Source organism: Heteronotia binoei, chromosome 21, assembly GCF_032191835.1.
Source record: "Heteronotia binoei isolate CCM8104 ecotype False Entrance Well chromosome 21, APGP_CSIRO_Hbin_v1, whole genome shotgun sequence".
NCBI classification, from domain to species: domain Eukaryota; kingdom Metazoa; phylum Chordata; class Lepidosauria; order Squamata; family Gekkonidae; genus Heteronotia; species Heteronotia binoei.
The window spans coordinates 96,577,832-96,605,218 of NC_083243.1; the positions used below are offsets into that span (position 1 = coordinate 96,577,832).

The following is a 27,387-nucleotide window of genomic DNA, read 5'->3' on the forward strand; positions in this document are numbered from 1 at the left end:
ATCTTGTGCAATAATTTCATGAGCTACTCCACACCAATATTTCTGGTTTTAAAATGTGCATCAAGCTACACATCTCTTCCAGAACACAAATTCTTTATTCATAATTACATTTTGTAATTTGCTTTGTCACCTGAACCAAGCTTGAAGGATTCTGGGTTATTCCACACTGAACATTTTGCATATTCAGTGCTTCTTTACCTGGCTGACCTCAAGTATCAAAGAGTGAATCAGAAAGTTGGGGGTGGGGGGAAAGATTGGCCTGCAGACACACTGTCCACCCGTTTAACTTCCTTGTTATCCAAATACTATATAGTGGTCTTCTCTGTACATTCTTGCTTGAACCAAAGCAAGAAACCAACAGAACTTTTCAGCTAAAAAGAATTGTGTTTTCTATTTATATAAAGTTGGTAGGTAAGATGCAAGTTTTCCTCAGAACCAGAAGCAACAAAGTAGAGCCTTTGGAGGGACACAAATCCACAAACATAAAATCCTAGGCAAAGTCCTTGCTGATAAACTAACCTAGGCAAAGTCCCCAATCTCTAAGGAATGAGCCAGTAAAACTTTCATTATCAACGGAACTAAAATTTAACATCTAAAAGAATAAGCACATACTGTCTCTGCCTCTCCCCCCCATTTCCATCTTTTCATTGCACCACCATCAGCTACTGTTTCCCTTCTCCCCATACTACAAAGTGTACCTTATTCAGCTCTATTAGTTCTGACTTCACAGGTTCCACTAAAGTAAAAAGTAACTGATTATATGAGTGAGAAGAGAGGGAATGCCTCACTTTGAACCAATGAGCGGTAACTAAACCACTTCTGCATTTTGATTGCCTTGAATAAAACTGAATAAAACCTTGAATAAAATTTTGTTGCTCTTAAAGGTGCCACTGACTCAAACTATGTTCTTAAACAACTTTCTGTTACTTTGTACACTGAAATGTGAGCAGGGAGCAGGTATAGTCAGTATCATTTATTCCTCCAACAGTTAAAATTCATGAGCGGAGTAGATGCACAAAAATCTATAGTGGCGTTGATAATTCCAGAGGCATCGATGCCCCTTACAGTAGTAAAATTATAGCACAATTGCCATTGCCATCTGTCCCCCAAAAGAATTCTACTGTGCAGCCAACGATGGGAGAATGCCTCTTCTACTAAGAATTTTGCTAGCATCTCACCTCTTGCAGCCTCTCAATGTGAGTCCGGCACATCTCCAGGTCACTATCTCCAGGCACAACAATAATTCCCAAAGGCACAGCTGAAAAATGAAAACATATTATGAAACAGTCTTCTGCCTGCTAACTGCGTTCTTGACAACCTAGACAGCCAAGTTTAACTCTAGAAGAGGATAGTGAGCAATCATGCCACCATGCAAGTGACAAGCAGTGTTTTTTTACAAAGCTGCATGACCTCACAATACACATGGGCCTGCTTATTTGAAAGTGCCTCCTCATTCAAATTTGGGCATGCAGAATTTAACATGTCAGCATGATGCAGTGATTAGAGCACTGGAGCTAGACTGGAGAGACCAGATTCAAATCCCTGTTCAGCCATCAATCTTAGTGGCTGATCTTGGGTCAGGAATTCTCTTGAGAGGATAATCAATTACACCACTTTGAGCTCTCTGGAAGAAGAGTGGACTGTGGAATAGGTAGAATGCTATACCAGAAGCCTTCTCATACAGAGGTCTTTGCTTCTGAGGAGTGGAACACTCGTATATGAGAGATCTTTCCAGGCCTCAGATTCAGTAGGAGCTCACAGGAGCACAGCTCCTGAACCATTCTGAGAGTTCCACCTCCTTATCCATTGAATAGTATGTGCAGCTGCATAACAATCCCTGGATGAGCTCCACCACCTATTTTTCTACAAAATTACCCCTGGATCTTTCCAAAAACTGCTATGTGCATAATGAAATGGCACAACTATGTTGTTTTAAGCAAATCTGAATACAAGACAAAGCAGATGCTTGTTCACAAATGCTTATGCAATAATAAGTATGCTACGGTGTCACAAACCTCTATATTGTTTTCACATTTCAGTAGACTCTTAAAAGCTGGCAGCTGGTCAAGAGAGGAGTGGTTTTAATACCTGCTCCTGGAGGCCACCTTATCTCCTTCTCCAAACAAGGCCTGGCAACTCAGATTAGGAAAGCCAACTACTCACAGGCCTCCTTGAGCTTCTCTTTGTCATAGTGAAGAGACTCGTAGTCATGCATGCCAATTCGGCTGACACGGATTCGTAGCCGCTCTGGGACTGGGTGCTGTCTGTATACAGAGCAGAAAAAAAAGGGAGATAGGGTAAACTGGGATTGGCCCACTAAAGAAAGCAAAAGTGATGCTATTTTGGGTAAGGAAGGAAGAGGAGGTAGGGAATCTCTCAGCTGACAAAATCTCAGAAGGCAACAGAAAATGCTCCATAAAGCCCTAACAGCTATGAGAATTCCTCAAAATTTTTATCCTGCCCTTCTTAGGACATGAACTAAAAACTAATAGCTGCATCTCCCAGCTGAGGGCACTGTGCTACGGTTTGCTAAGGATGCATCTGCAAAGACACTGCCATCAGGGCTATACTGTTAAAGCAGACACACTGCAACAAAGCTCTGGAAAAAAGACAAAACTGGCACAGGATATTCCCCATGTCCAAAAAGCATCTCTGGCTGGGTTTCCTTTGTGCTGCTCCCACTACAAGCCTTCAATCAATAATACAGACAGAGATCTGAAAGGTGGGAGAATACTGTGTTTTGATCTAAGCAGGATAGGCTTGCTGAGATGGACAGGAGGCCAGGAAAAATGCAAACTCCCTCCAAATATTGTTTTTCTCCTATGCTAGGCAGCATACCACTAACCCATCTTTTCATCACACACAGGAAGCCATGTACTCAAGATCTTGCACTGATTATCAGTGGTTGGGAGTCTTCGGGGCAACCCCACCATTATTTCATTTTGATTTTTATTAACAGAGGGCAATGGAGGAACTGCACTTCCTCTGTGAAAACACATGCGCCTGCTCCCTCCATTCTTCATCCATCTGCTTACATCCACACATCAGAGATTACTGAGCACTTCTAGATAAAACAATCTGCGGGATGTGAAGCATGGCCTGTGAGGCAGAGTTGTTCTATCAGGCATTTGGTTGAGGACAGCAATGGTTGCATCCTCTTACACCCCCCGCCTCCCCTTCTGGATTTTTATCACCATCTTCTAGTAGTATTGATTTTATGGTTTTCAATTATCTTACATTAATATTGTATTAATTTTTATATTGTCTATCGCCCTGAGTCCTGCTTGGCAGGGCTGGGTGGGGGAGGGTGGTCTAAAATCAAATGTATACATAAATAAATAAATCTTAGAAAGAGGAAGGTTGTGCTTGTATGTGCATAGCAGAGGAAGAGGAAGAAACTGTTACATTAATTGGTAGATATTCTAATTCTGTTGTACTCCACAAGGTTTTAATTTCTGATTTATATACTGTATAGCATTGGAGCTTGAGTCTGGAGGGTTTTAGGACTTCTGGAATGGAACAAGATACAAATCCAAGTAAGCTGAATCTTAGAACTGAATGGACAGGTGGTCTTGTTAAAGGATCAGGAAGAGGCAAAGTTAGCAGAGCAGCAGCTCACCACCATGCAGTGCTTTATATTTTGAACTAGCGTTACCAACTTGCCCCCAAGCTTTGGGGAAGCCCTGGTGTCAGATAGAACGTACTCATTAATTGGGGGCATAGAGCTGCGCCTCTTGGTCTTCTGCACCATGTTGGCCTGGTTGCGCAAGGAAATGCGAATGCAGGAGGGCCCCAGCATACAGGGCTCTCCATCCACTTGCATGGGGATTGCCTTGGATGTGGTGAGCACCACCTCTCGGCACTGGTGCAACCGCTCTCCATGGCCACCCACCTGCAATGCTGCCTGCAGAGAAAAGAACAAGAGTGTAAAAGGGAAAGACCATGACAGCCAGCTCTGACGGGATCTCTCACATCTGAACTGTGCTTGGGAAGCAAACTTACCTGTTTGGTCACCTGAGGAGAATGAACTGAGAGGTACACAGGGCAGCTGCACTTCTAAAATAAATCTTAGAAAGAGGAAGGTTGTGCTTGTATGTGCATAGCAGAGGAAGAGGAAGCCTATGAAACCTATGCCCATGCAGAGTGACACAGATGAAGCAGGCCACAGTGCCTCCCACCATCAGGTATATATGAAGCTGATTCACCAATATATGAAGCTGATTCACCAACAAGGCACTGGGAATCCATGACCAAATACATTTTGAAAAAACAGAAGCCACACGAGGTCTGAACTGGAGGGATTAGCAACCTCCTATGTGGTGACAGACAAAAAGACACCCCACCCCCCAAATCCAGGCAGTGTTATTAAAGGGGGGGGGGCAGGCTGCCCAGGTTTTTCCTTTGGATGGCTAATAATGGTGTTTGTGGGTAGGTGAGTGTTTCAATCAGCAAAACTATAGGGAAAAGAAGAGTTAAACTCCCCAGCTTTTCCTCTGCTCTCTCCATCAATCAAAAAATTAGGCTTGTGTACTAAATCTATTAGTGTTTTAAAAATTCTGATCATGGATTTCCAGGTGCCTCCATCTGCCCTGAACTAGAACCAATCTATCTAGATAGAGTCTCCTCTGACAGGCTGTAGTTCTCCCAGAACACAAAAAGGGAGTATTTCTCAGCCCTGATGACCAAGATCCTTTAACTGAAGGTGGTAGTGGTGGAACGTGCCACCAAGTCACAACTGACTTATGGTGACAATGTAGGGTTTTCAAGACAAGAGACATTCAGAGCTTGTTTGCCACTGCCTGCCTCTGAATAGCAGGCCTGAAATGCCTTGGTGGTCTCCAATAAATCTGCAGTCTTCTTCTTCAATCCAATAAATCTGCAGTCTTCTTCTTCAATCCAATAAATCTGCAGTCTTCTTCAATACAAATACTGGTCAAGGATGACCCTGCTTAGCTTTTGCAATCTGATGGGATTGGGCTAGCCTGGGTCATCTAGTTCGGGGCAACTGAAGATTCCGGGGACTGAACACGGGGCCTTGTAATGCAAAACATGTATTAGACCACTGACATATGAACAAGGAGCTCACTGAGGACTCCAACCAGCAGCTACAGAAGCAGAAGCAGGCAGGCTTCAGGTATGCTGACAAGATGGAGGCTCCAGGCAAGCTGACAACTGCTGAATGGGATGTTTCATAGAGGTTACTAGAATCCTTCATTGTTAGGCTTAGTGACTATCTAGTTTGGGTTGTTTTTTTATTTTAAGTGTTGTGAAGTGTTGCAGAGGCGAAAGTTCCCTGCTGCTCCAGGCAAGTGTTGCCATTGTCTCTCTTAGATAGTGCAGAAGGAGCTAATAAATAAGACTTTATGAAGAATGAAGGACATTGTCCACACTCTATTCACAAGTCACTGGGGACAGCACCAACTTACCAGGGATGTCATGGTAAAGCCAATGACCTCAAGACAGCCATCATCATGGCGCTGTGGCTCAAAGTCATGGTGTTCTCCAGGGTTGCCCCAAGGCATAGTGCCTGCACAGTACCTTCACATAGACATGAGGAAAGAAAAGGGCTGTTGGAAATAAAATGGCAGCATCCCTCAAGTCATAGGCAAGCAAAAAAAGCGGGGGGAGGAGGGAGGGAGATAAAGAAAGGATCACTGACCTTTCTAGGTTCTAGGAGAGGCTACTCACCTTGGAATGTTCAGAAAGACTAGGCATTGGGGCTTCAGATCTTGGATCTTAGGGGTCAAGTCTGTCCCATCACACTAATTAAAATAAATACAATGAACCAATCAAGTTCCAGGACTGGCTGTAATGGGGATGAACCACAAAAGCATCTCTGTAGAGGAATCCAGGAATAACTTCTTAATGCCTTCCATGTTAACATGTGAAGGATAGTCCCCAACACCCCAGCATCCTGGCCAATATCATTTTCTTGCTAATGCACTCTAAAATGTCATCAACCCCAGTGTGCACTCACCACCACTTTAATGTGTTTCGCCAAGTCTTTGGAGCTCCCCATGAGGAAATCAGAGAAAGCTGTCTGCCAGCAGAAGATAAAATTAGTTAGAGCACAGAGATCGAACACAAAAAGCATACAGAGTCAGCCCACTGATCTGCCAAGGTAGATACTGTCTACTCTGACTCACAGTGGCTCTCCAAGGTTTCATGTAGAGGGCACGTTACCTGCTCCCTAATACTTTTAACTGGAGATGCCAAGGATTGAACATGGGACCTTCCACATAAAAAGGAGATGCTCTACCTCTGAACCATGGCCCCTTCCAATAAAGGTAACCTGCACTAACCAAGCAGAGACCTAAATGGAGGACTGAGAAAAAGCAGATGGATTTTAGCCTTTTCTTAACCTAAGGATGGGTGCTAACATCTAACATCCACTAAAAAATGCTCCCTAAAATGTTACAATATACATGTAACCATTTAAACCAGATGAGTCAGTTTAAGTGGGAATGATATAGACTGTCCCTCTCAATCCCTGCTTCTGACTACTTCCTACTTCATTGACTCTATTTACAGCCCCTATTGCAGTTATGATAGCATTCTTGCAAGTCTGATGCATGCGTGATGTAGTAAACCTGACTTGCACTGGTGTCACAGCAAGAAAGCTGAATTGAATCACTGCTTTCCAACAATGCCTTTTGACAATACTTTCTACTCACAGGCTGCTGTGTCTGTCCTTTCTTTTCATTTTGCTTCTCAAATTCTGTCAGGGTTTATAAATCACTCTATAACACCCTTGATTTCTGCAGATGTCAGTATGCCTAGGAGCTCTCTTAGGAAAGATTGTCAAGGAGAAGACAATGACCATCAGACTCTGCACTTCCACCTGTGCTGGTCCTGACTGGCCCCTTAAACCCATCTGCAATGCAAACTGTACAAGAACAGCTAGACTGGAACGGACTGTGTGTTAGCTAGAACAACATTAGCAGAGGACTCTGCTGCCACTTTATATCCTGCCTTTCCTCTTGGCTCTAGGTAGCTTGCAAAAGATATAGTACATGCTCCAATGCAAGACTAGCTTCCCCCCAGTTATAAATAGAGGGGATTGTCTGACATTTGCATACAGTTATATCCAGTAAAAATAATTTTTGGTGTATAACAATTATTTTAAAGGGGGAGATTGTTTTAAATTCTGGGTTGCCTTCCCTTGAAGTAAATATGGTAATTAAAACATTACATATTTAAACCAAATAAAGATCTTCAAATACATCTCCTACCCCCTTGAAAGATGCCTGCTCTTCATACCCCACTCCTCAAAAGCCCTAGAAAACAAGAAAGCCTTGCACGCCTCCTAAGGATCACCAATGAGGGGGCTCCCCTCACCTCTTCAGGGAGTCCCTTTCACAGTGAAGGAGCCAGAGTGTAAAATGACCAGATTGGCTGACACCAAGCAGGCCACCCCGAGTGGGGGAACAGCTACCAGCTGGTAACCTGATGAACATAGCTGAACAAGGCTACCACATTCTGAACTAGCTGAAGTTTCCATTCATTATAGTAGTCCAACCACAAAGTTACAAAAGCATAGATCAGCAGAGTCTAAGAAGGGTAAGAGTTGGCTAAGCAGATGCAGATGATCAAAGGTGTTCTGGGCACTGTGCTCTACTGCTTCTTACTGAACTGAAGCTTCAGCAGGAGGAGTTATAGATGTGTGCTTAGGAAAGCAGTATTAGGGACAACAAAATTAAGCCTGTTTGCTGAGTGTAGGTTGTCTCCCAAGAGGATGTGAATTTAGGAGCCAGTGTAAGCTACATAAATTCAAGGAGATGCTAAACCCAGAAGGAAATTGGAACATATCCTTCTCTTTATGGTGAAAGCCAGTAAATTCTACTATTCTCATGAGAAGCTGAAACAACATGAGATAGGAAATGATGACTCAGTAAGGGTCCACTGGACTTTTGAAAGGTACACTTGTCCATAACCTTACATACAAAGCTTTGAGGAGGAAAAAGGGGATGGTTTCTTTCTCTCTGTTAACTGGATATGCCCAGTCTGGGCTGATGGGAGAGAGTGTGGCTCAGTGGTAGAGCAGTTGCTTGGCATGCAGACGGTTCCAGGTTCAATCCCTGCATCTCTGGTTAAGGAATCTGGCAGTAGGTGATATGAAAGACCTCTGCCTGATGAACCAATGGTCTGATTCAGGATAGGACAACTTAATGTGATGTATTATGCTCTACATCTTTCACAGGTGATCAGGAAACAGCAAAAATTATTAAAAGGGATAGAAACATTATTATAATTGAAAAAAACCTGTGCAGATTCTCATTTTCAGCATTACATTTTGCACTTGCCTTTTTCCATGTGAATCATTCCAGAAACATGTCTGTGATTAAAATGGCTACAGAATGAAACCCGTGCCTTAGAGTGCTATGCATGTTTAATGTATGGATTTTAAATGTTAAATCTTAGAGATCTTCCTGTTATATTTAGTCCAATTTTATTCTTGTTTTACTGAATAGTTCTTGCTTTTGACTTGTACTGGTCATTGGCTGAATAAATTGATTGATTGATACATGTTTTAATTATTGATTATTTCAGGCATGATGAGAACAAAGCAGTAATTTTCAACTGTTTGTGATAGAGTTGCCTGGAGAACTCACCCCAGCATAGAACATTTTATTCCGAAATCGGCTGTTAAATTTCTCTGGGTTGGCTTCTGAAGAAAGAAGGTAGCTGTCAGTTACTTGCTCTTAGAAAGGGATCCTTTTCCATGGCTACAGTTCTTTTCAGCAGTCTTCTCTCTATAAACATCCTCCTTAGAAAAGAAGGTGGAACAACTACTCCCTCACCTTCCCCCCCCCCACTACAAGGCCAATTATTGTCTCTCCTGCATTGCCTTCATGACACAATATTGCACTGCATATTACAGTCATATACTGCCAAGAATAAAATGTTTCTCTAATGGATTTTCTACTAATTTTCCTCCAATTCCTTGTCACTGGCTCTCTCCTTCTGTGCATATTACAACTCATGTCCTCCTTCCCAGAGGATGCCATTCTTCCTTAACAGAAGCACAGAGAGCAGCAGCCTTACTTCACTCTTATTGTCACCTACCTCGAGATTCATGGAATTCTAGTGTCACCCGAGCATCAAAGCCAAGGCTGAAGTAATTGTTGAAGACATCAAGAGGGAGCTGAAATAGATACACACAAAAGATCATGGAGTCTCAAGGTGAGGTGACTTTTAAACCCATCTACAGGTACTTGAAACCAAACAATGCAAAGTTCAAAGAACAGAATTTCCCTTTCTCAGGAGATGGAAGGAAATGAAAACCACATGAAGATTATTCTTGTAACCCAAGTGCTTTTAGTTTCATCATTTTAAAAGGATGGTGGATTAATGTGGCATACATGTTTATGGAATTTGATCTGTTTCCAAAAAACATGATGGGTAAATTGGGCAATGTGCATAATCTTGAGAGGTACTGCCACTTGGGCAACAGATTTCCTCATAAAACAGCAAATTTGGACTTTTCTATGTGCACTGCCAAACTTCTCATATTTACATCTGAAAACAGGTCTTGGATGGTTTTATACAGGAATACCTTACTCACAGGCACACTGTATCATTAGGTGTGTAATCTAAGAGCTGATGCACATATGCAGCCATATGACTATTTATGCAGTGCAACTCTGAGCAAATGATATTTGCAGGGAAGCAATACAAACCTTTTACAGCCAATCTGGTAGAAACCGAATGGACGTTAAGTTAGCTTGTCTGCAGTTTAATACAGAACTGCACATTTTGACTGTTATCAAGTTTGAGCATTGTTTGAGCATAAATTAATGTCCCAGACTCTTGGCAACCCACTGACATTTAGCTCTCTCCATAGTGAAAGTGATCATTTAACTCATTTTCTTTGTCCCATTCTTGCTTTAAGGATTTACTCTGTGTAGTTATTCCGTAATGGTTCGTATTGCACTTGCTTTCTCACACACATTTCCAGGAAGGTTAACAAGGGAGTTGAGAAACCTGTGCTTTTTCCCTGCTGTAATATTTATCCCTAGGTCTAACTACTTTGTTCTTACTGTTCAGTCATCAAAAGGGAAGCCACAGAAATGGGGAGTGAGTATATTGTGTTCTCAGAAGGTGGCTAATGAACAAAGACAAGGTTTTGTTTAGTGATGATGGCACTGGGGCACTCACTTTATCTGTAGCTGTCTCATCTTTCTCTTCAGGGTATGCTTCAAGGTTTGGCTCCACCTGTAGATTCCAGCGGTCAAGCTGCACAATTTCCCCCTCCTCCACATGTGATAAGATCTTTGAAAGAGGTTCATCTGTATAACCCTGTCAGTTGAGATATGCTATGTGAGGGACTGACTCAACATGCATTTCCTCAGTTTAATATCAGATTAGATGCACAATGCTGACCTGGAACAAAGACAGGCATTGAACTGGTAACCTTGAAATCTCTTACCCCGCCCCAGTTCAGTGTTCTTGCCAGGTCATTCCCTGTCCCCAGGGGAAGGATGGCCACAGGCGGTGGAGGATTCAGGCGTAACTGGTCCAGGATGGAGAGAATCCATCCCACCTGTTCAGTCAGGAAAGACATCATACGTTGTCAGAAACTGAAACATGTGATGTGAGTTTTTCCTTCTACCTTTACTACTAAACAAAGAGAGTGTTATCTTTAGTAGTGAGAATGATATACTGTGGAAGAACACAGCATTAATAGCACTTCTGCTCTTTCTGTAGCATGCATCTATCATGTTAGTCTTCCAATCTGGGACAAAGCCATGTGCAAGGAAGAGTTTCTGGAGAGGGGCTGTGCAAGCCCATAACCAGAAATTATTATGTGGGGAGGCACTGATGTCACAAAAATATAATAAAATGCACACTCGCTGCAATAAAATCAGGTGGACTCTCCACACACACACCCCGCCCCCATGCCTCTCCACCAAAAGGCCAGTTCCTCTGAGTGCACCGGCAGGGCAGTAAGTGAGCCAAATGAGCAGAGGAAGAGCAGGTAGATTCAGGTGGTGAGGAGTCATGTGACATGATCCTCTGCTTGCTCGCTGCCCTGCCCTGCTTACTGCAAGCAAGCTTGCCTTTTGAGATGTGGGGCAGGGCTGGGGGAAATTAATACTTAAATGGAGAGATTTCGGGGGGGGGGTGCCACCAAATAAATAGGTGGTGCCATCTGTGCTGCTCCCAAGCCCTGGGGGTGTGACTCAGTAGTAGTGTATTTGATCTGTAGGCAGAAGGTCCCAGGTTCAGGTCTCAGCGTCTTCACTTAAAACAATTATGCAGGAGGAGATATGAAATGCCTCCACTTTAGACTCTAGAGTAGACAATACTGATCTTGATAGACAAATACTCTGTTTGACTAGATATATGGCAGCTCTGTGTGTGTGTTCACAAGTTAAACATGAGAACATGTGGGTAAACAGGCAACTTGAAAATACATTATGCATGCATGCATGCATGCTCAATAGATGAGACAAATCAGCATGTATCAGAAATCGGCATGCTCAGAAAGCAGAATGTATCTTTTCCATTCCACTAGTGGGAAATTTATTTAATTCAATCAAATCCTTTCAAAGTTTTTGACAAGCCCAGAGGCTAAATATTCATTTGCGCTTCCCTCCTTCTTCTTTCTCACAGTACTCTGTTTCAGTATGATTTTTATTTCATTGGAAAAAACAGATGCCTATCATCTTTCAAAAGCTATCTATATAATACCAGAATGTAATACAGCAATATGTTATGATGACTATCAGTCATCTGGAAGAAAAGGAGAAAGAACATATGCTACCTGTTGGAAGAGATTTGAAATGATTGGATATTTTATCTTTCAAAGTAATAACAGCAGTAATTGAAAATATAACCCTGGACCACAAGAAATGTAATTAGTTTGGTGGCTTGCCCCATGTTTCACTTACTGAGCCACTTCCTCCACTGGAGTGACTCCATAAACAGAATGTGAGGCAAACCCAAAATACTAAATTTCATTGTGGTCCTGGGGTTGTATTTCCAGTGACCAGTGTTACTACCTTGGAAAGTAAAACATCTGAACATTTCAAATTCCAAAAAATAGAACTATAGCTCAATGTTGAGATGGCTGCTGCCATAAGTGAGGTGCCTAGGGAACTTGCCACCATGGGATCCATGAAAAAGGGTCTGAATTCAGTCCTTCTTTAAGAAGAAGATGACGACATTGGATTTATATTCTGCCCTCCACTCTGAATCTCAGAGTGGTTCACAATCTCCTTTATCTTCCTCCCCCACAACAGACACCCTGTGAGATGGGTGGGGCTGAGAGAGCTCTCACAGCAGCTGCCCTTTAAAGGACAACTCTTGCAAGAGCTATGGCTGACCCAAGGCCATGCCAGCAGGTGCAAGTGGAGGAGTGGGGAAACAAACCTGGTTCTCCCAGATAAGAGTCCGCACACTTAACCACTACACCAAACTGGCTCTATGACCAACTTCACATGCTCAGCAGACCTCCATACACAACTTCTCTGTGTCCTGACTGAACATGTGGAAAGGGAGATCAGGCATAAGCATGGTAGCCCTTTGTTTACAAACCAGCAAACATGCAGAGGAGGAGCCACAATGCTCATGGTTGCTCTCCATGCATTCATTCATTCAATGCACGGAGAGGGGTCATGTGTCTTACTCTATTAAATTTTCTCACTTGTTCCAAGGTGGGCACTTCTGTCTTATGTAGCACTTGCAGTCTAGATTCAGCATGGGTTAACTGTTATATCTCAGAATCTCTACTTCATTTGCACAAAATTATGGCATTATATGCCAAGATGACCATGGAAGAAGGAAGCACACTTCCAGTGAAGTAACAGAAATAGGACACTGAGAAACTTAAAAGATTGCCTATTTCAGGGCTACAGAGGAGCTGCTAAAGCAGGAGGGTGCTAATGTAAAAGGAAGCCAACTGTAGTTTTAATTGGTACCAAGTAGTTACCAGCCCATGCAGCAAAGGCAATGCAGGAAGGCACAGACAGCTGCTCCTCACAGCAAACCACCATATCCCTAAAAGAGCATTGGGCATGGATCCAGGTTTTGTTGTTTCAGTCAAGTTCCATCAATAGGTTCATGGCCACTTACCGTACCATCTCCCCCACATGCCAGAATCCGTAAGTTATGCACTTTTCGGTACAGCTCCAACCTGCACGGAAGCCAGAATGGGTAGTTTAGAAAGTAAAAACATGATAAGCTGTGTAAATCACAACCCAATCAACTGGATGAAAAAAATATATCAGGGGGGGGGGGGCTCTCATTCCCTTAAGGTCTTTAGAAGCATAGCTGTCAATGATGAACCACAGAGCCATGTGTGGCAAGTCACAACATTTAGTAGCTGACTTTTAAAGTCTGGCTGAGCTAATATGTGCTATTTGTTCATTACATGCAACTTCTCCTTCATATCAGAAAATTGCTTGCCAGTACATGAATATTCAGTATGTGAATATGAAATGCCCTTTGTCATTACTTCTATATTTTTCCTGCTAAAATATTCCATATTGCTAAAATATTCCATGGAAAGCATGAAGTTGCCTCCACAGATGAGAAAATTCCTACTTTACATTTATAAATCCTTTCAAAACCTGATTTCTTTGTGAGTGACTAGCAGTCATTTAGCCAATCAGACAAACACTTAAGGAAAAGTTTCTCAGCCAACCCTGATTTAGCAATGTTTGATTACCTGGGAAGGTTTAAATAAGAGACAGCTCTTTTATTTTCCTGACATCTTTGGGGCTTGGGACCACATTTAACTTCTTGGTTGTTGTTAGCCCATTATTCTGAAGAACTATGCAGCCAAGTCCATTTTGAAATGGTCAGAACAGAAGGACTTTATAAAGTAAGCAAGTTTTGTGCCCTGACAGAGGCATCTGGATAGAGGCAGTTCTGCTGTTGTTGGACCTGTCAGCTGCATTTGACACGGTCGACCATTAGTTACTGATGCACTGCCTAGGATCCAGGGGTTGGCCTTACAGTGGCTCTCCTCTTTTCTCCAGGGTCATGGACAAAGGATGATGATAGAGGAGAAACTATCCCAATAACATCTACTTATATGCAGTGTGCCACAAGGGGCAGTTCTCTCCCCAAAGTTGTTTAACATCTACATGCGCCCCTTTGCCCAGGTTGCCCAGAGGTATGGGCTGGGGTGCCATCAGTGTGTAGATGACACCCAGCTCTAACTATTGATGGGTGTCTGGTTCGACTCCACCCTGGAAAATCTGACCCGGCCTCTACAAGCCATGGCAGGGTGGCTCAGGCTGAGCCGACTGAAATTGAATCTGACGAAGACAGAGGTCCTGTATCTAAGTCGTGGCATTCTGGGAGTGGAGATTCCACTACCGGCTTTCGATGGGGTGCCACTTATGTTGGTGCCAAAGGTTAAGAGCTTAGGGGTGCTCCTGGGTCCCTCTTTAACAGTTCAGTTTAGCTGTATGCTCAGTGCCCATCTGTAAGACAGTGCAGCAGCTAATAACTGGAATGTATTTGAGAAACCCACTTTTAGCTCTGAAAGTCAGCTGGTGGCCTCAGTAAAATCACTCTCTCTTAACCTGCTCCATTCTCACACCCCATAGAATTGTCTATTCCTTCTATCCTGCTATTCTCTACATAGTCCAAACCAGCTTAACATGGAGCTTTCAATGGTTTCCCACCCTGGTCTGACTACACATTCACTTAATCTGAACAATATCATAGTACCAGGAACTCCCAAGACCATTCATTGCGTTGACACTAAAATGCTACTATGTGATCCTTGAGCCTAAAGCAGAATACAAATTTAACACAAAATGCATGAGGTCTTTCCTAGGATTTTCAGATGTTTGACAGCTAGAAGTGAATACCTCCAACAAAGACAGGAATTGAGCTAAGAATCCTCCTACTGGTACTCACGCCTCCTTGGGGCCCCCTTGGCTGAGATCAAAAACTTGTCGGGGGTTGAGGTACCACATGAATGACTGGAAGATCTTTGTTCCCTAAAAGTATGGAGGATGAAAATAAGAAAAATGCATTGCTGAAGGACTGGTGTCAAGACAAGAAAAAAATCAGCACATGGTCTGTAGTCAATGCTAGAAAAAAACAAATCTACCTGATTTCCACCACTCTTTGGGTTCACAAACACCAATAGTGGCTTCATGAGTGGTGCTGGGATAGGCTTGATGATAAAGGGTTTCCATCGCCCTTCCTGAAAAAGAGGTCCATATCTTTGAATGCCAAAGAAACAGAATTCCTGCCTATGGGGCTCAGGTTTTTTTAGGACACAATTTCTGTGATATCTACTAGAATTACCTAAGCAAACTGGACAAATGTGCATGCAATTTACCCTAGCTGACAAACTGAGTGGGGAGGGGGGTGTTTAAAAAACCCAAAAACCCTGGTGTTTACATTCATTTCTTGTTACAGACTAGGGAAACAAAATAAACATGGTGGGCCAACAAGTTCTTCTACATATCCAACTTATACGATTTAATACAAAATGTAAAGGTGTTTTCATCTTTTTCTCCTATGAACTTTTGCCTCAGTCTTTCCAAGGAGCTTTCTGGCCTACTTTGCCTTAATGTTTACCAAGTAAAGCATCAAAGATTCCCTTGAGCCCTGAATCCCATGGAATCAGAATTATTTAGTGTTTATTCACTCTACAGTATCCAGGCAGTTAATTAGCACCCTCCCTTAGTTTTAAAAACAACGCAACCTTTCAGTGGAATTACTAGTCTGTGGAGACCATTAATACAGAACTTTGTTTCGTGGGTATCAGCTTTTAATTTCTCATTGACAGCAGTCAAAAGCTAGCTGATCATTTGAAAGAATTCCAGAGGAATAGCTAAATTAATTTTTTGTTCTCACTACAACGGAGTTGTACAGCAGCATAAAATAAATCTGTTTGATCTCCCTAATAATTACTGAACTAATTCTTTCTTATTTGTATTATATTTTCCATGTACTTATTTCTTACTTTGTATCTAAAAAGATTCAATTAAAAGTAGTTTTAAAGAAAAAAAACTGTTAGTCTTTACAATGCTGAGACTCCTATTACTGTTTTACTTGGAAGATGTTCATGTAAACAGGGAACTGATGATCACGCAAGAAAAGCGTATGCTGATAATTAATGGAGACCCATCATTCTACAACTAAGAAATTTGCCTGTCAAAATCAGAGCCTGTCAAAATTAGACTACGATTCCTATTGTTCCAGAACCCACAACAGATTTGTAACAGCTCTTTTTAACAGTATATTTACACACACTGTCAATGGATTCAAGACTTTATTTATATTTCTACTCAATGTTTGTTCTTGAACTTTTATATACAGTCTTTTATTGTATCTTATTTTTCACCTAAACTTGTATTTTTTTCCTATACATAATTTTTTGCAACACAAATATCTATAGATGTGCTTCATTCAGAAGCACTTCACCTCAGATTTCTTTGGATGTTCATGTGATATTGTTTCTATGAAACTGACGGAAAATTCAGATATCCAATCTTTAGGATTCTAATACGCGAACTCACTTGATCCCATATCTTCTTTTTCCATTAACATTTTGCCATTTGGTTTTTAAATAAGATCCCAATATCTATATTTTATTTTTGTGGTCTCTACATTAATTTTAGTTGGACCATGCTGATTAGAACATACATATGAATCAGAAGCATCTCTTCGTTTTCTATAGCATATTAATAACATTTGTAAGCAAAGTACTTGAAACCATTGTTCTGTACTCTGTTGCTTCCTCCCTCCACACCTTCTGTCCTCTCAGTTCTCAGCTGTCCTTCACTAACCTCAGGTCCCTTCTTGCTGGATTTCCTCTTGAATGAGGTCCTCTTTTTCTTTTTACTTGACTTGAGTGGATTCTATCGAAAACAAGAACAAAATGTAATGGGGAAGGTGGCTTAAGCAGGTATGCTGATTTTAAAGAGGAAAGAAGCTCAGAGTAACCTACTTGGGGGTGCCGGACCCGTAGAATCCAGGTGGGAGGGACAACAACTGCAGCATGTGCTCCAAGAGAGCAGGGCTCCTCAATATGTTGCAGCATGAAGCATGAAACTTTACTGTGATACTGAAATGGAAGGGAAACAACAGAACCTATCAGTGGTTATAACTGGCAGCCAAGGGCCATAACACAGCCCTCTGTCAGTTTGGCCAATGAGACAGAACGAGCTGGAAATTGTGTGGTACAATCCTGAAGCAATAGCCTGTAGGTGGGGAGGAGATCACGTTTCTGATCACGTTTCTATTTGCAGGGTTGTGACCCGGTACTGGAAGTCTCACTACCGGGTCACAAGAAAAGCCAAAGCTAGCCCCGCCCCCAGAAAAACTAGCCCAGCCCCATCTCTGTGTTGTGCAGAGAGAAGCTGCCTCTCCTTCCTTCTCCCCTGCTCCCAGTGTTTGAGAGAAAAGCTAGCATCCAATGGCACTTTAGATCCATGAAGTGTTCTTCAAGGTATGAGATTTCATGTGCCTTGCAGTATGTTCTTTTGGGGAGATTTCCCCGGGAGGCCGGAGCGGCAAAGAAGGGAGTGTATGTGTTTTTCAGCCGAAAGGGGTGGGATGTGGGCATTCTAGTAGCTATTTTTTTATCAAATGACCCCTGGGCAGAATTTTTGCTGGCTGGGGTCATCTGATAGTGAGGAAGGCTTTTTTTTCTTTGCATTTCTTTTTTCTTTCTTTGCCTTTCTTTCTTTCTCTCTCTTTCTTTTTCTTTCTTTCTCTGCAAGTGATGCTCTGTCTGTATTCTTGGTGCTGGGAGGGGGAGAAGCAACAGTGGGAGGGCTTCTAGTGCCCTGGCCCCACTGGTGGGCATTCTGGTACTTTTTGCGCATTGTATGAGGGAATTTTGAACTGGATAGTCCACTGGCCTGATCCAACATGGCTCTTCTTACGTTTATGTTCTTCCTTTCCATGTTTTTCTTTTCTTTTCCTTTCCTTCAATTTCATTCTTTTTCTTTCTTTCCCTTTCTCTTCTTTTCTTTCCTTCCATTTTTACTGGATGAAACTTTTCTGTTCATCATACTGTTGTTGCAGACATAGTTTCAAGTTTATTTCAATTTATATCCCGCCCTTCCCACCGAAGTTGCTCAGGGCCGCTCACAGCACATAAAATCTAACATAATTATTGAATTTAAAACATCTTGCACAGTTAAAACAGTAAAATAAAACATATAACAACGGTCTATTTAAAACTACACTCAGTTTCCAATGCCAGTTAGTTATAAGCCAGCCGGAAGAGGGCTGTCTTACAGGCCCTGCGGAACTGGCCAAGGTCCCGCAGGGCCCTCACCTCTTCCGGCAGCTGGTTCCACCAGAAAGGGGGAAAGTGCTATGCCCCAAAGGCGTAGATGCACTGCAATAACTAACCATAGTTTTTGTGAAGACCCTAGGACAGTGTAATGGTAATGGTCTTCACCTATTAAGAATCTGAGGTATCACCTGTGCTCAGGATGGATACTCAGATGGAAGTATGCATCCTGAAGGTTGATGGTAGTCATCCAAAAACCACTGCATAGGAGAGGGAGTATATGGGTGAGGGTTGTCATGCAGAACTTCCTTAGAATCATAGAATCAGAGGTTTATGTCTCTGTAAGGTTTGTTAGAGGTTGATACCCTCGAGTTCTTGACAGCTTTCAGGCTCTTGTTGATGTCCTGTAGAACTGTGTCTGTTGTGGAATGAAACAGGCCCACTCTATCAAAGGGTAGGTCCTCAACAGCTTTCTTAGTGTTGGGGAGAGAGAGGCCAAAAGGAGCCATTTGCTAAGGTGACTGTCTTGGCAAATGTTTCCAAGTTGTATTTGGTGGAATTAACTTGCTGTTTTGCCATGGCCATGCCCTCTTTTTATATTTTCTTAAGTTCGACTTCCAGAAGCGTGGGCAAAATCTGAGAGTTGGTCCCATAATGTGTATTGGTATCTACTGAAACAAGCGAAGTAATTGGCATTCTTGATGCTAAGAGCTGCAGGGGAGTAGAATTTTTCTCCCCAAAGCATCTCATTTCTTGCCTTCCTTGTCAGTGGGGATTGAGGACATAAATTTGCTTTTAGAAGATGAAATAACCTCCAATGAAATAGGTTTAGGGTGGCAGAAGAGAAATTTGGCACTGGATTTTTGGACCTTGTACATATGGTCCAGGCGGCAAGAAGAGACTGTTGTAGAAGCTGGCTTTTCCTGGTGAGCCTTGCAGTTTGCAGGAGTGTGGTTGTCATAGGAAAGGCTGTAGCTGCTGAAGTGTCTTTTTGCACTGTATCAAATACAAGTTCCATTACCTCCGACCGGGGTTGAACAAGTGAGAGTGGCTGCCATCCTCTTAATGAGATCGCCTTAAGATTAAAGGTCTTCTGATGGGGAAATAGGAGCATCCTCTGTTGGAGGGTTGGAGGGATAGGTTCTTCGGATTGGTCGGGTCCGAATCAGATTCCCTATCTGATGAGCTTGAGGGACCACCCAGGTCTAATCTGTCTGACTCCAATGGAGGCGGGTGTGGAGGAGATGGCTGTTTTGGCTTTGGTGCTGATGGCTTGTTTGTGTTTTTCATTTAGGAGGACGAGGCTTGGGAGACTGGGGTGAGTCACCATAGAGTGCTGATCTCAGTCCTGTGGGGGATGAGGTGGCAACCATGGGAAGCTAGGTGAATATGCTCCATATAAGTATTGCCATTGTCTTTGGTCCCACGAGGGCATCCGATACAGAGAGGGCTACCGGTAGATGGGTTGCTTATCCAGAATGGGTGGGTATGGTTGGTATGGATCCGGATGAGAGGCTATAGGATGGTGATATGGCTGTGTCAGCATTGGAGGGGTCACATCTTGGAGAGGTACCTGAACTAGCTGATGCTGAATCTGAGCTCTTGGGGGTACACTGGGTGAGGTCAATGTGGTCCATATTGACCATGGCAGTGTCAGTAGTAACTTTAGCAGTCATCCATGCCGAGGAGTTCACCCAATGAGTTGGTATCTGTAGGATTTGGAAGGGCACTGATGCAGAGAATGGCGGTTTTGGAGGTGGTGTGGAGGGGGCGACCAAGAGAGATGCCAAAGCACGAGATAGGCTCCTAGATGTCTTCTTTTAAGAGTGGGAGGCCTTTTCACAATTTGGCTTATGGTGCTTGTCCCTCTTTTTCATTTGCAGGTGAGGTCGAAGAGGACTGAGAGGTGGAAACTAGTGCTTTCAATGCAGCGATGGAATCAAAGGCAGTCAACGTACAGTTTGCTGGGTTTGGCTTCAATGGTGTCATAATGTGGGGAGAAACTACCACTGATGCCATAGAACCTTCGGCTCCAGAGGAGGTTTCCACCATTGGTTGGGGACTAAGAGCTGAGGTGAGGAGGGCACAATTTTTATGGGACTGTGTCCCAAATTTTAGACAGTGCAGACAGGTGTCTGTATGATGGCCTTCCCCAAGCAAATAAGGCACAGCAAGTGTCTGTCTAAGGGGGTAAGATTGCTCCCGCAGCAGGAACAACACTTGAAACAGCCCCACATAGGCCAAAGGCCTAGTTAACTGGAGAACCAGGGACAAAAAAACTTGTAGAACTTATCCTAATTAACTCAAACTACACTCTAACTACAAAAAGTCTCTCTCTCACTCTCTTTCAGGAGCTAAGGAAAGGATAAAGAGTAATCACCAACCGGAGCCTCAGGAGGAGCATCCTGTCACATACACTGTCAGAAAGAAACACCCCTCTCCTCCACATGCACAATGGAGTTCTCGAGTATGCCCAGTGGATGGGTGTGAAAATCCTCACTCTGAGCTTTCTATTACCATTGGAGTCGGTGCAGGTGCCGTTGTTCCCCAAGGGTGTGAAGCACAGAGACCACAATGAAGATCTGTTGGTAACAACTCTGCCAAATGCATAACATCTAGGTTTTCCTGATGCAGGTATATAAGCAAGAACTTGAGCCTTTTGGCAAGAGCCAAAGGGCTATTGGCCCACAGTCTGTGGCATTCAATAAGCCAGCCCAATGAATTGAGGAATTCAATTCTCCTGTTGTTCTCTTTATTTAAACTCTTTTTTTGCAAGCTACTTCAGTTCCTTATGGGGGGGGGGGGGGAGCAGGGTATAATGCCTAAATAAAAATTTGAATACCCTCTCTGAACTTTCCTTGTTTATCTGTAAAATGGGAACAATGGCAACCTCTCTCACTGGCCTAACATTTGAGGACTGATGGTACAAAGTTTATAAAGCATATTTGTATGTGGGGGGAGGAGACAGAAGTGCATGTGTCTAAAATGTGAAGAGATTGTTAGCAAATAGGTCCATGCTGCACTCACTGCTTGCTTACACCAGGAACAGCTGATGGCTACAATTTCCTTGCTGTGAAAGGCAAATTTCTGCTGGAAACCCTGCAGAGAAGAGGAGGAAGCTGTGTGTCATTGTCTGCTTTCCTTCTGTGTTGCAGCAAGAAATTCATGGTCCATTAAGTAAATACAACAACAAAGGCTCCTCCTGTGGCACCTTAAAAATTAATAAACACATTGCAACAGGAGCTTTTTGTAAACAAGCCCCCTTCATCACACATACAGTCACACCATGATAACTGTGCTAATCAGGCTACTTTTCAGAAAAGTATTAAGCAGCGGATGCTTAACTATGGGAGAAAGTCAGTCGGAAGCAGTGTTCCCACTAAGCTGAGTTAGCATGAGCTAGCTCAAAGATTTTTAGCCTACAGCTCACACATTTTTATCCTAGCTCAGGAAGAACAATCCCAGAGTACAATAATTTATGCAGCAGCTCACAACTTTAATGTCAGAAGTTCACAAAGAAGAATTTTTGCTCATAAGACTCTGCACCTTAGAGGGAATATTGGCCAGAAGTATCATGTGCTACTCTTTAAAGCCTCAGTTGCTTTATGGTCTAGCAGTTGTCTCTTAATTCTGAAATAACCAAAAGTCCAAAGGGCACACAACCTATATGGCTGCAAACACTTATATACACAGACTTATAGTAAAGACTTATATGACTTCATGAATGCATTTAATCCTGTGTGCTAACTCGTAAAAATACTTAAAGCAGTTCACAAAGAGCAAACGCTCTGTTTCACAACGACCCTTAAGAACCCGTACAGACCCGTAAGACCCCGTTTCTCAGAATCGCTTCCTCAGGCGCATGTGTGCTCCCAGCTACATGTTTCAAGGGACACTGCTGCTTTTACAACACTCTCATTGAGCCCAGCACGGACCACTGGCATCTCCAAATGCTCAGACAGGCCACTTGTGATGCGCACAATCTTATACAGGGTCATTGTGAAACAGAGCATTTGCTCTTTGTGAACTGCTTTAGGTATTTTTACAAGTCAGCATGCAGTATTAAATACATTCATGAATTCATACAAGAAGAAGAAGAAGAAGATATTGGATTTATATCCCGCCCTCCACTCCGAAGAGTCTCAGAGCGGCTCACAATCTCCTTTACCTTCCTCCCCCACAACAAACACCCTGTGAGGTGGGTGGGGCTGGAGAGGGCTCTCACAGCAGCTGCCCTTTCAAGGACAACTTCTGCCAGAGCTATGGCTGACCCAAGGCCATTCCAGCAGGTGGAGGAGTGGGGAATCAAACCCAGTTCTCCCAGATAAGAGTCCGCACACTTAACCACTACACCAAACTGGCTCTTTACTATAATCTGTGTATATAAGTGATTGCAGCAATATAGGTTGTGTGTCCTTTGGGCTTTTGGTTTGTTTGTGCCCGTCACACAGCCTTCTTGCTTGTCAGGATATCTTGGCAGAAGTTTGGAAACATGTAAAGCCAGGGATGTTGAACTCATTTGTTATGAGGGCCAGATCTGACATAAATGAGACCTTGTTGGGCTGGGCCATGTCAGGCCATGTGTATACCTATTTAAGATTAGGTAACAGAGATATACATTTTATAAAGAACACAGACAAATATATATATATATATATATATTAAAAAACATGCTTAAAATGTTAGCACTCATCGGTTTTAAAGATGCTTTCTTTGCATTTCTCCCATGGGATCCAGGGAACTAGGAAAAGGAAGCTCTGGCTCTTTCCTTCCTTTCCCAAGGGATTGGGGGGGGGAGCCTCAGCCAATAGAAGGGAGAGAGGCTTGGCAAAGCAAGCTATTCCTCCCCCCTTTCTCCCCAAGCGAGGAGCCTCAGCCAATGGAGAAAACAGAGGCTTTGCTCTGTAGCTCCTGTGCAATTGAGCAAGCCTTGCAAAGCAAGTTGTTATACAGAAGGAAACAAGATACAGGGAGAAGGAAACAGATGACAGCCAGTTGCTCAGGGGCCTGATAGGAGCCTTCTGGGGGTGTGGTTTGGCCTGTGAACTGCATGTTTGACACCCCTGTGTAAAGCAGTATCTTCTGCACACACAACCCAACTGTACTTTCCCAGCAATAGAATTGCAGTACTAACCTAAGTGACATCAGTCACAGAACAAGGCATACATTTCTGGATTTGGGTCTTCAAGTACTGTGCACTTGTGCACAACTTATTCCTCACCTTTCCACACTGTCGGCATTTCCCTTCCTGGCGTCTCCGGTGCACCCAATGATGCCGCACCACTGTAGGCTACAAAGAGACATGTGAACAAGTTCAAGATTAGGGGAAAAAGGGGGAAGAGCTGCTCCCTGAGCACACTTCCATGCTGGAGTACACAGCAGTTGTGCTCTAAAAATCACCTGATTATCCAGAAGAAAGTAATCCCTTCACCTCCCACCTGCTTCAGGATGCCTCTGAGAGGCAGCCTCAAAGCCAAGTACTATTTCAAAAAGAGGGCAGAGGGCAGAGATTTCCCTCTGTGAAGGCATTTACTGTGTCCTTCACAAGGACAAAATAAGTAATCTTTTAAAAAATCATACCAACATTATGGAAAACCAGGCCTTGGATTCAGTGGGAGCTCACAGGAGCGCAGCTCCTGAACCTTTCTGAGAGTTCCACCTCCTCCTTCTGAGAGTTCCACCTCCTTGTCCATTGCATAGTATGTGCAGCTGCATAACAATCCCTGGATGAGCTCCACCACCTATTTTTCTACAAAACGACACCTGTAGAAAACTATATTCTTTGCCCCATCAAATTCAGTAATACTCCATTGTATGTGTTTTATTATTCACACATTATGTTGTACATTTTTTCTTCTGAGGGTCAAACTGGATGTGACACTGACAGATTTGTCAACAGATCTAAGCATTTTTAATTGGTAGACATCAGCTAGAGGTAATTTGGACCATGCTATGATTTATGCAGGGGGAGAGAAGGAGGAGAGACTACTTTCCACACCTCAAAACAGTCCACAGGAATTGTTTTGCTCTAGTGGTGGGAAACATACCAACAACATACAGGGGACCTGTATGGATCTCCCACCATAAGACCTAATTTAGTCTTGAAAAAAGTATAGGCCCCACCCTTTACTTTTCAGGACCATGGAGAGTGATATCGAACATTAATATGAGTTTTGATAGCTTACAAAAGCAACCATTAAATATGTTAATGAGCACAATAACTGTTGGTATTGTCAGTGAATGTATTTAAATAAGGTAGGATGCTATTCTAGAAAACTAAATACTCCAAAACATGTGTTAAATACTCCTTGAGCTCCTCAGAAGAAGGACTGGGGGGGGGGGGGGATGACTGAATAAATAGTGATGTATCAAAGGGACCACTACAAGAATTAATGGCAAAACTCTGTAATAAGAAGCCACTTTTATCTCTTACCACTGCAGTATATTGTTTTGTTTGTAACCCACCCTGAGCCTGCTTTGGCAGGCTGGGAATCTCACAAATAAATAAATAACATAATGTTGTAACTGAGAACAGTTCTCAAAATGGGACTGTTGTGGTGGCTATGCACTCCTAAGCATGTATTCATACTTTCATAATTGCCAGCAGCTTTATGTATGAACAAACCTTGGGTAACAGATTTATCAGCTGACTATCGGGAACAAGCGGAAGCAAATCTACCTCGAAGTAAATTCCCATGGAGTTTAATAGGTACATGTCCATATGACTGCAGTAAAAAACCCTATTATTTCTTCTTAATGCTACAACAGTGTACAGAGTCTTAAACAAATGTCGAGGAGAAATTCATCCCCACATCTCTTTTTCTATTGCCCAAACATGTCTTACTTTGCAAAAGCACTTTAATTTCTGAAGATTAAGCTGATATACAAGTTGAGACCTGGCTACCGGGTATTTGACTTTTTCCAAAACAAGTCTGACCAGCCATTCTGAATCTACTGGCAACAACTGTCTGCAGACAGTTCCCTTGTGCTACTGTTGCAAATTCATATAATTCTCTTACCTCTCGTGCATTTCTTGATCCAGATTCCCTGAAGGAAGGTTTGCAACGGAAATTTATCTGCAGATTTAAAAGGAGTAAACTGATCTCAATGAATAACTGAATCGTTTCAAACATGCTGACAAATTCCAAGGGAAGCAAAAACAACAACAAACAGTTTAAAAACTTAAGAGTAGCTATACTGGCTCAGACTAATCCAACTATATAGTCCAGCATCCTGTTTCACATAGTAGCCAACCAGATGACCTCATAAGGCAGACATGGAGGCCAAAGTTTTCCTGTATTGCTGCTCCTCCCCTCCCCCAAACTGGTGTTCAGAGGGTTACTGCTTCAGAACATGGTGGAGTAATTTAGTCACTGTGGCTAATTACCATTGATGAATCTATCTCCTCCATGCATTTATCTAATCTCTTTTAAAAGTCAATTAAACAAGCACTGATCAGTACATGCTGTTGTTGTCAAATGAACAATATAATTACTTATTAAATGACCTTCCTTTTCTTTCTTCTGAAGACACTGTCCATCAACTTCTTCGGGTTCCTGTGAATTCTAGTATTCTGGCAGACAAAAAAGTTTGTCCACTTTTTTTCTCTACCCCATGCATAATTTTTATAAACCTCATTCCAGCAGAAGCATTCATGAGCTGCAGTATAACTTCAACATATGCACAAAGTGATCTGTAGTCCATGGAAGCTTATGCTACAATAAATTTTGTTAGCCTTTAAGTCAGGGGTGTCAAACTCATTTGTTGAAGGCCGGCCGGGTCTGACAAAATGAGACCTTATCCGGCCAGGTGGTAGTGGAGATGTAGATTATAATAAAAGCTGAACGTGTTCGCTCGATCCTCAATTTTTATTGGAAGTTGTGGCTACCACAGGAGTGGCTTTGCACTCTGTCTGTCACCACTCCCCCCTGTCATTGGGTAGCCTTGCTGTGGCCCGCCTACTGCTGTCTGTCACCACTCCCCCCTGTCAGGCCAGAACCCCATCAGTTAGCCTCTGACAAAGACAGTAGTATGCTGAGAGATTCTCCTGGAGCCTTCCTGATTACTACTGCCTTTCCTCAGTCCATCTCCTCACCCCAATACAATGCTGCCACCATTTTGCTGCCTCCATCTAACACTGCCCGCCAAAGCTGCACTTGCCCAGTACGCTCCCCCTGCCCCTACAGTTTGGGAGCTGAGGTATTTATATTTATAAATATGTCAAAAAATCCTCCTTATGGGACAGTATTCCACCTCTTTGTTTACAGCACACTCTGTGGTTGAATCCAGTGTGAATTAATATCATGTGGTACACATACTTGCTTAAGTAACACTGAACATCATTTAATAACTATATACATGGAAGCAAACTCTGACAGAAAACAGTTAAATTTCTTCAACAGAAAAGGAATGCTTCATCACAACGAGGGGAGGGGCAGTTCAGAGCAGATAAACAGGCTCTCTATAGTCTTTATTCTCTATACTCAAGCACTCTTTCCACCTGCAAATAGTCTTCATTCTTTCTAGTCAAATTAGGCTACAGTGGGCTGCTTGCTTTAAGAGGCAGGAAGCCATTTGAAGGCTCCCTTTCACTTTCCCCCCACCTGCAAGTGGAGGGGGGCGGAAAGGCAGGCTTCTAATGGCTGCCTGCCTGCTTGCCTGTCTTAATGTCACTTTTCTGTCTTCCTTCCTCCCCCTTTATTTTATTCCTTTCTTCCAAACTTTAACATAACTCTCACTTCATTCATTCCTCTAATTCTTTCTCTGTCTTTGTCTTTTTCTTTCATTCTATCTTCCTTCTCCCTTTTACTTCTCTCACAGGCCTTATTTTGGGCAGGAGCTCCCAGGAGTGGAGTTCTAGAACCTCTAAATTTTATTGTGCTCTTTTTCTTACCCCCTCCCCGCCCCATACTTGCTTCTGGGCTCCATTGTTCAAACCACCTGTGAGAATTTTGCTGAACTCTAAGATTTGACAAACTTTCTAATATTCTCCCCACAAAAAATGGGGAAATAACTAAAACACTTAAAGCAGATAGATGGAAATCTTCATCATGCCGCTGTGGCCACATAGGAGAAGGTAATTTTAAAAGTATGATGGGAGTAAGATGACAATTATAATTCAAGAAGCATGTTAAAGTAGATGCTGAGCTGATACAATTTAGTACACC

The 27,387-nt window shown here is 42.8% G+C and overlaps 1 protein-coding gene across 7 annotated transcripts in view; it reads right to left on the reverse strand.

Annotated features, from left to right (window-relative positions):
• DGKZ (diacylglycerol kinase zeta) overlaps positions 1 to 27,387 on the reverse strand; it is a 202,235-nt gene that overhangs the window by 34,015 nt on the left and 140,833 nt on the right. For all 7 annotated transcript variants that reach the window (XM_060261192.1, XM_060261190.1, XM_060261189.1 and 4 more), the window contains 18 exons: positions 25,240 to 25,296; positions 23,442 to 23,510; positions 21,248 to 21,319; positions 16,925 to 17,041; positions 16,764 to 16,835; positions 15,074 to 15,169; positions 14,878 to 14,960; positions 13,078 to 13,138; positions 10,430 to 10,543; positions 10,159 to 10,299; positions 9,067 to 9,145; positions 8,613 to 8,668; positions 5,978 to 6,040; positions 5,689 to 5,762; positions 5,427 to 5,538; positions 3,705 to 3,904; positions 2,164 to 2,264; positions 1,179 to 1,258 (listed from right to left, as the gene is read on the reverse strand). In XM_060261192.1, coding sequence (XP_060117175.1) covers positions 1,179 to 1,258; positions 2,164 to 2,264; positions 3,705 to 3,904; positions 5,427 to 5,538; positions 5,689 to 5,762; positions 5,978 to 6,040; positions 8,613 to 8,668; positions 9,067 to 9,145; positions 10,159 to 10,299; positions 10,430 to 10,543; positions 13,078 to 13,138; positions 14,878 to 14,960; positions 15,074 to 15,169; positions 16,764 to 16,835; positions 16,925 to 17,041; positions 21,248 to 21,319; positions 23,442 to 23,510; positions 25,240 to 25,296 — 1,647 coding nt within the window. The remainder of the gene's footprint in view (positions 1 to 1,178; positions 1,259 to 2,163; positions 2,265 to 3,704; positions 3,905 to 5,426; positions 5,539 to 5,688; positions 5,763 to 5,977; positions 6,041 to 8,612; positions 8,669 to 9,066; positions 9,146 to 10,158; positions 10,300 to 10,429; positions 10,544 to 13,077; positions 13,139 to 14,877; positions 14,961 to 15,073; positions 15,170 to 16,763; positions 16,836 to 16,924; positions 17,042 to 21,247; positions 21,320 to 23,441; positions 23,511 to 25,239; positions 25,297 to 27,387) is intronic.